Below are 8,902 nucleotides of genomic sequence, written 5' to 3'. Positions count from 1 at the left end.
TCATAATATCATTATACTATTTAAGGCAAATAAGCGGAACTCCTCAGTAGTTTATCGAGAATCATGAATACGTGTACTATGTGTAATAAATCGTTTTCGCGCTCAGATAACCTCTCCCGACACAGAAAAACATGTAAATACAGAAATGTGAATAGTGATAGTGAGCATAATGGGGATTATTATATTCCCAAAAAAAGATTAAGACCACTTGGATTGGAAGTGATAGATGCCAGTGTTTCCAAATTAACACATGCGTTTAAAAACAGAATCGCATCTTATCGTTTTTATAGTAATAAGAAAATGGATTATCATGGATTTTTAAATGATGTTAAACCCAAAGTTTTGAACATCTTGAGGGAATATCTACATCTGCACAATATCATAAAGGTAAATTTTGAAATATTTAGTCTTTATCTAAAACCTGATAGTGGCCTATCAGATATCAAGTCCATGAACACATGCAATACAATTATATCTATTAGCACTAAGATGGATGAAACATTTGATGATTTTAAGAAAGCACTGATGACGCAAGCCTCAGAATTTCAAGAAAAAGATTCAAATTGGGCATTACAGGAAATAATGTTTTTAGATGTTAACATAAACAAATTTAACTCTATTTCTGCATCAACATATATTCGTCTCCCAATACCCATAGTAAGAAAACATGCTATTTTAAATATCGAAAACAGAGATAATAAGTGTTTTGCGTGGAGTGTTAACGCAGCTATTTTTCCTCCCGTTGGCAACCCAAGCAAACCAGAATCATATCCACCGTATGATACTTTGTTAAATTTTGAAGGGATTGACTTTCCGATGAAACTGAAAGATATTAAACAGTTTGAGACCCTTAATAATATTTCAGTAAATGTTTATGGGCTAGAATCCAATTTCGTAAATAATAAAAGGCAATATGAAATAATTGGCCCACTTTACTTTACAAGTAATCGTCATGCCACTCATGTAAACCTTTTGCTTATAACAAATGATAAACAAAGTCATTATTGTCTGATTCTAGACTTGGTCAGACTTGTAAAAAGTCAAAAAACAAAAAACACTCGCAAAGAATATTTATGTGATGGATGTCTACAATTCTTTACCAAAGAAGAAAAGCTCAATAATCACCAAAAGAGCGACTGTTTACATATTTACACAGAACTTCCCACATCAAGTCCTAAAATAAATAAGTTTGGCGAAATGGTGCCAGAAAATATACTAAAATTTATCAACATTCAAAAAATGTTGCCTGTACCATTTGTTGTGTATGCGGACTTTGAAAGTTTGCTTAAGCCCATAGATTATGCTGAACCTTTTAATGGAAACTCATATTCAATCAAAACAGCTGAACACCAAGCATATTCGTTTGCATTTTACCTTAAATGCAACTATGATGATTCACTTTCAAAACTAATAAAATATGAAGGAGAGGATGCTCCCAAAGTATTTATACAGAAACTAGAGTGTTTAGTAAATGAACTATACACGAATCACCTTAAACATATTAAACCAATGTTACCGTTAACAAAAGAAGAATTTGAAAAACATGTGAGCGCTACTGAATGTTACTTGTGTAAAAAACCCTTTAATCCTTTTAATCATAAAGTAAGAGATCATCATCATTTAACTTCAAAATATCTTGGGCCAGCTCATAATTCCTGTAATATAAATTACAAACTCTCAAATTCAATACCTGTATTTTTACACAATATGAGCAATTATGACTGTCATCTATTTGTTAAAGAGCTTTCAACAGCTGGTGAAAAAGTTTCAGTAGTTGCCCAGACCAAAGAAAAATATATAACAATTTCTAAATCAATATTGGTAGAAAAGGACCCACATAAATATATTTATTTGAAATTTGTTGATTCATACAGATTTTTGGCGAAATCTTTGGATACTCTGAGCGCAACTTTAAACTCAGAGCAATGTATAGAAATTAGAAAGTATTTCCCAGATACTAAACAATTTGAACTTGTGAGACGCAAGGGTGTTTTTCCTTATTCATATATGGATGGATTTGACAAACTCAAAGAAAAAACACTACCGCCCAAAGAAAATTTCTACAATAATCTAACTAACCAAGACATTTCTGATGACGATTATGCAAGAGCAATTGATGTATGGAACACATTTGATTGTAAATCTATTAGTGACTATGCTATGTTGTACCTAATCTCAGATGTCTTATTATTAGCTGACGTGTTTGAGAACTTTAGAAACATATGTCACAAAGAATACAATTTAGATCCTTGTCACTACCTAACAGCTCCTGCACTAAGTTGGGATGCCATGTTAAGATACACCAAAATTGAACTGGAGCTTCTTACCGACATTGACATGGTACACTTTTTAAAGAAAGGGGTACGAGGAGGTGTGGCACAATGTTGTAAAAGAGAAGCAGTGGCAAATAATCATTATGTACCCAACTTTGATCCTCAACAACCCGAGTCTTACATCATGTATCTAGATGCCACAAATTTATATGGTGCTGCCATGTGTCAATATCTTCCATATGGACATTTCAAATGGGTAACGGATGTTGAAAACTTTAACTGTTTTTCGGTGAAAGATGATGCGGATAAAGGGTATGTGTTGGAAGTAGATTTGGAATATCCAGCTCATTTACATTCTGCACATAATGATATGCCATTCTGCCCCGAAAGCATGGTACCACCAGGAAGCAAATATCCTAAACTTATACCAAATCTCAACAATAAAACTAAATACGTCATTCATTATCGCAATCTTAAACAGTGTCTTAAGTATGGTCTGGTTCTAAAAAGGATTCATCGTATACTAGAGTTTTCGCAATCACCATGGCTAAAAAAATATATTGACCTAAACACATCACTTAGAAACAAAGCCAAAAACGAGTTTGAGCGGGATCTCTTTAAATTGCTAAATAATGCGATATTCGGAAAAACTTTAGAGAATCTTGAAAAAAGAAAGGATATCCGCCTTTGTACTCGCTGGGAAACCAAAACAAATTCGTTGGGAGCCAGGGCACTTATCTCGAAACCAGAATTCAAGTCTTGTTCTGTGTTTAATGAAAATTTGGTTGCGGTTCATTTGGGTAAAACCAAAATAGTTTACGATAAGCCTCTCTATGTTGGATTTACAATTTTAGATTTATCGAAAATTGTGATATATGATTTTTATTATGGATACATCAAAAAGAAGTATGGAGAAGCTGCAAACTTGTTATACACAGACACAGACTCCTTGATTATGGAGATATATACCCCCAATTTCTATGCGGATATGAAAAGAAATTTAGAACATTTCGACACCTCCAACTATCCGACTTATAATATTCACGGGATACCGAAAACCCCTTCAATATTAGGAAAAATGAAAGATGAATTTGCATCTATACCCATTAAATGTTTTTATGGTACAGGTGCTAAAGCTTATTGTATAGAAGCAAATGAACTAATAAAAAAAGCAAAAGGCATTTCAAAACACATAACCAAAACACAACTGCAAATGAGTGATTACGTTCTGTTAGTAAAAAAAGGTGGTGTAATATTTAGAAAAATGTATGTATTTGTGTCTAATTTACACACCATATATACAGAACTTAGAAATAAAATTGCACTATCTGCTAAGGATGACAAACGCTATGTTATAAACGGTGACGTAAAAACACTTGCGTGGGGGCATTTTTTAATCACTTCACATAATGGTAATATAGATGACCTTATAACATTTGGGAATAAGCTGCTAGACGCTCCGGCATTATCCGATTTAGAAAATATTCCTTTGGATGAACTTTTTAAAGTCAATTCCTTTCAATATGATTCATATTTGTAAATTTTGTATAATAATTGTATATTTATATGTATCAATAAAACACATGTATATAAACAAATCTTTTTATTTAAAATCTTAAAAAATTCTATTAATACCGCAAGTATAGAAAAAGTAGAACAAATAGCTATATAATAAAATATTGGAGATATAACTTTATCCTTTTTAAATCTTTCATTATAAAGTTCTAACCATTTGGAGTCACTGCTTCTACCACTCATATGTCTAAAACGCAATTTATATTTAGTGCTGTTTAGTGGTATTTCAGCTTGTAAAGTTGGTAAAAAATGGTTTCCCGGATATGATTCCATTCTTGACCATGTCTCAGGCCATGTTTCATTTAGTGTACCATTACTGTCAAAGCACACAAAAACTTCCCTAACATTGATTGGTTGCTGGATTAAAAGCAGATTTCCCAGAATTGCTTGTAAAACAATAAAGTCTAATGATACCATTTTAATAATCTCTACCAAGGTTTTAACATCTATTTATAGTAAATCTAACACAGGCCGTGGGGAGTCCCATTTATGTGGTGGAGATTCCAATAACCCATCACGATATCCTACGTTTCGATGAGATAATCCCATGGGTCTAGTTTCACTACAAAATGTGCAAAATTCAAATACCAATTTCCACCCTTTAAATATTAAATTTCTTGGAATAAGTCTAGTTCCAGACATTTTACGACAAATAAGGCACAGCTTTTGTCGTACAATATAAAAAGAGAGTGTCGGAAATATATCCCACTCGTCACCACTAGGTTGATTATCCAAATTATCACAATATTTATACGACATGTTCCTCTTGTTTCTTATATTTTGAACACAAAACTATACTATAAGTATGCTAATTAGTTTGAGTGGGGGACTTGCGATGCGTGGGGGATGTGGTACAATCTAGTGTTACTATATCATTAGGAGTGGGGGTCTGCAAGTCACTCAGAGTAGAGGGATATAAGAGTTTTAAAAGCTCGTTAATGTGAACAGTATGCGTTCAAAAAAGTTTCGTGAACGAGTCGATCAGTTTCGTGCAGATATTAAAAGAATAAAACGCGATATTTTATTTTACGAAAAAACAAGAAATGTTAAAAAGTTACATAAAATTATTAACCAGTTAAAAAGGGAATATCAAAATAAACTTTGTATGTTTAAAAACTTTTCAAGACTTAGTATAAGTGATGCGCTTGCGTAGTGGAAAAGTTTATTCACCGGAAGAAGAAAATAGACTATTTTTCATTTCTACAGTCGAGGAGCAAAAGTGGATAGACTTGGTGTTTAAAAACATTAACCGTTTTAACAATAATGGAATGTTGTCCGAAAAGAATTGTGATGAATCAGCATCCACAAAAACCGTTGTACATGTTTACAAAAACAGAATTGGAAAGCTTTACGATACCGTACATTAGAAAATGTATTGACCCATTGGAACTATTGAAGGCTTGGTATCTACTACCCAAGAAATTTGTACAGGATTTCGAAATTCGAGCTCGACTTCCATGTTTTGTACACTTCAATCGTCCCGAATGGAGAACAGAGCTAGAAGGATTTGCCCCTGCTCAATCCAGTTGTCGTTTATGCAGGTTTGCGCTGGAAAATTTAACTAACACTTATATCGTTTGAATGTAGTAATTATTTAATAAAGTATTATTTTTTAATAAGGTATTTTTATTACTTAAATAAAACATTAGGTAAGAAAAAATCTTTATTGCATAATAAAATTTTTGTATAAGTTAAATACATTAGATAGTGCACATACACCAATATTATTTAAATGGTAAGGACATGTAGGTTCCATTTTCTCCAAAGCTGGATGTTCATCAAATTCCATTACTGGTGCCAAACTATACTTTTTTATATACTGAGCTTTTTCTTTTCCTTTAACATAAACGATATTAACATTACTTGTCAAGTATTGGATAATATCACGAACTTGATGTAGTGGGGTAAATCCATTATTCCAGTTAAGACCATGATAATTATTCATTAACCATACAGCTTGTTTATGGAACTCTGGATTCAACAACCTCATTGGATATGGTGGTTTGAAAAAATAATGACTAATTTTTTTGCCATCATAGAATGCCAGCTCTTTTGCGATAAATTTATTTTTTTCGGTATTAAAACCTTGCACATCTACTATTAGACACATTTTAAAGAGTGTGTTAATGCGGTATCTAACTTGTATTTATAAAACAATTTTTAGTCATGCGCATGAGACTCACATATAATACTATAGATACCATTTCTCCTCATACATTATGCACATCTCCCCTCAATCTCAACACATGCCCCGGTATAAAAATATAATAAAAAAGCAAACCTGTCAAGCATAATAATATCGATTTATAATTGTTTTACTATTTTAGTTAAGGCATTATATGTAAATTCTTTCTCGTGTAATATTAGACAATAAGCCGAGATATCAGAGGTTGTTGGCTCATCTGTCTCAAACTCTATACGTAACACGACTGATCCCGATTGAATTAATTCTTTTTGGCGAGAGCAGTCAATATGTATGAGTGGAGCAATCATTTTAAAGTCATGAGGATTAAATATGGGTTGATTCAGCACCATGTGATAATAACTTTCTTGGAAATTGCCAAACATTTCATAAAGTTTCGCAAATCTATTTGTTTTAAAATCTAATTGTAAATCATTATAGGGATATCTTTCAGAATTTAAAAATACTTTAATATTTTTTAAAGTGCAATGATCAAATTTACTCATATCTTTTGTCAATTTGGATTTTCTGTTATTTTGGAAAGCAACAATAATGTGACGAGGTGTTTCTATTTTTGTACTAGTCCTCACTGACCATGTATGGCGAGTAGAGTTGTTTAGAGCAGGATATTCAATCATTTGCCAAGAACGAAATTTAATAGGTAATTCTTGATTTGTATGTGAAATCTTGTTAAGTCGTAACTGTTCTCGTATACTTGGTGTTACATGTGGTACCTCCCAATATAATTTACTAATATCAATTTTTGGTCGTTCGGTTTCATCTATGCTTACTACAGCATCAATATCATCATTTGATCTAATAAGTATTAATTCCTGTTTCATGTTCATAATAATTTTCTTAAAATCTTCAAAGAACCCTGATAGGAGTCTTAGAGGTATGCATACGTTAAAGTGTCCATTTGAATCCACCAACACGCTGTTTTTGGGGACTTCATTACTGGTTTCCATTCTATTCATTTTTGGAAACCAACCCGCGTTTTCCAATTGCAGGCTTTGATTTTCGTTGAGACTCAGGTAGTTTTTAATACTTGATACCAATCCTACATCACGTACGAGTCAATTACTACTCCATTTAATTCATAACGTAGTTCGCGAAACATGTAAGCTATACTGTTATTAATAAATTTTAGTTTTGTTGGTGTGTGATTATCATGTGTGAGTAAGCGTCCTTCGATATAAAGATAACTATTGGCTGGATATGTAAATGCATCTAAATCTTGAATAGGAATACGTATTTCATCATTATAACCCAATTTCCCAGGAATGTATGGTTGATATGTGTGAAACTGATATTCTTCAATGGTGTTGTCATTAAAAGGTTGACCAGTAACATGAAGAATTTCCATTATACCAAAACTTTAAATCCTAGCGATTGTAGGAAGCGACGATTAGATGATGTTATTATTTTAGAAGGAGATCTCCTTATATATGTTTTTGGTAGGTCAGAAAAAACTAGAACCATTATATACGTTTTCGAAGATGTAGATTTACAGTTACTTCTTCTCCTCCAAAGTCAATAAGTTTACCTGCTTGGTTAATAATTTTTATTGTAAGGTTGGTAATTGTCTTGATGCCAACTGGATAATACAAAATATTTTGAGGAGCGTCCACTATTTTATACCCAATCGGTACCAATGGAAAAAAATTATGAATGAAATGGACAGGGTTTCCATTTAAATAGCATCCTGAAGCGATGTTACAATCAACACACAGGGTGTTTGCTCCCCATATTTCCACCGGTTTATCTGAAACATGTGTTTGGTTTGGAGCTAGTAGTCGTGATTTAAAACCAAATAATACCCCGATAGAATTCATTGGGAGAAATGATATTTCTCGGTTACTCTTAATAACAACTTTAGAAGTTGATAATTGTGGAGTAATTTCTAAAGTCGCATCATTATCAATCTTTTTCATATTTTTTTGAATAAGGTTTGTAATATCATCTAATTCATAAGAGCCCTTAGGTATTTTGTAGGTATGGGTTAAATTTTTGAATTGCCAAAGAAAAACGTTATTGCTTTCATCAACATTTGGAATAGTATTAAAACTATAAAAACTGGTTAGACCAATTTCATATTCGAATTCATCTTCAAGGTAAATCGGAGGATTAAAATTATAGCTCAGATTTGAAGAGCTTCCAGTAAGCGTAAAGTTTAAAGACATTTTACGTAAACATATTACATTCTTTGCTATTTATAGTAGCTGAATAGAAAATCTAGTGAGTAATGACCGCACTTGTATGAATCGTTTTGGATTTTATCGTAGTTGTAATATATCTGTACATCACCATTACTTAAAAAATATTTGATTACATTTTGTGGCGGGGGTAAGTCTCCATATGAATCAAAGTAAATTACTTGAGATTTAGATTTTGCATAGGCTACCCAGTGTGTCCCCTCACCACTTGTTGAATCTAAATTTATAACACCACACTCGTTTTTATAAATATTTTTAGGTAACATATCTCTCATGAATACACCTCTAAAATATGGTAATGTTTTACCATACTTTATTATATCTGTATTTGTTAAAGCGTGATGAGGGAGGTTTAGTTTTTTGAATAAGGTTTTAAGTATAATCCATACCCTTTATACGGTCTTAAATACAATCCTTTGCCTTTCTGTTCCATGGCAATATTATGGCGTTTTTGTTCTTCAAGACTCATTCGATTAGCCTTCGCATCTCCAACGGCCTTGTAAATTCCTGCACCCATTCCTCCGACGGCTCCGAGTGCGCTCAATAAAGGTAGAAGTATGGGCAAAAATCCACCCTTTTTCGGTGTTTTAATTACTCGTTTTTTTTTATATGTTCTTTTACGAAGGGAACCACCTTTTTTGCGTTTAAGGCCCATT

The 8,902-nt window shown here is 32.6% G+C and overlaps 2 protein-coding genes across 2 annotated transcripts; one reads left to right on the top strand and one right to left on the bottom strand.

The window, feature by feature from the left end:
• The first annotated feature begins 300 nt into the window (after positions 1-300).
• Positions 301-3,813, top strand: LOC140450815 (uncharacterized). Its single transcript, XM_072544488.1, has one exon. The coding sequence runs from the start codon at positions 301-303 to the stop codon at positions 3,811-3,813; it is 3,513 nt and encodes a 1,170-aa protein (XP_072400589.1).
• Positions 3,814-6,152: 2,339 nt separating this feature from the next.
• On the bottom strand, positions 6,153-7,007 carry LOC140450814 (uncharacterized). The gene has a single exon (XM_072544487.1). The coding sequence runs from the start codon at positions 7,005-7,007 to the stop codon at positions 6,153-6,155; it is 855 nt and encodes a 284-aa protein (XP_072400588.1).
• Between the last annotated feature and the right edge of the window lie 1,895 nt (positions 7,008-8,902).

This window comes from Diabrotica undecimpunctata, chromosome 9 (assembly GCF_040954645.1).
Source record: "Diabrotica undecimpunctata isolate CICGRU chromosome 9, icDiaUnde3, whole genome shotgun sequence".
In the NCBI taxonomy this organism is placed as follows: Eukaryota; Metazoa; Arthropoda; class Insecta; order Coleoptera; family Chrysomelidae; genus Diabrotica; species Diabrotica undecimpunctata.
The sequence above is the reverse complement of the archived record's forward strand: the minus strand, read 5'-3'. Positions and strand labels throughout refer to the sequence as shown.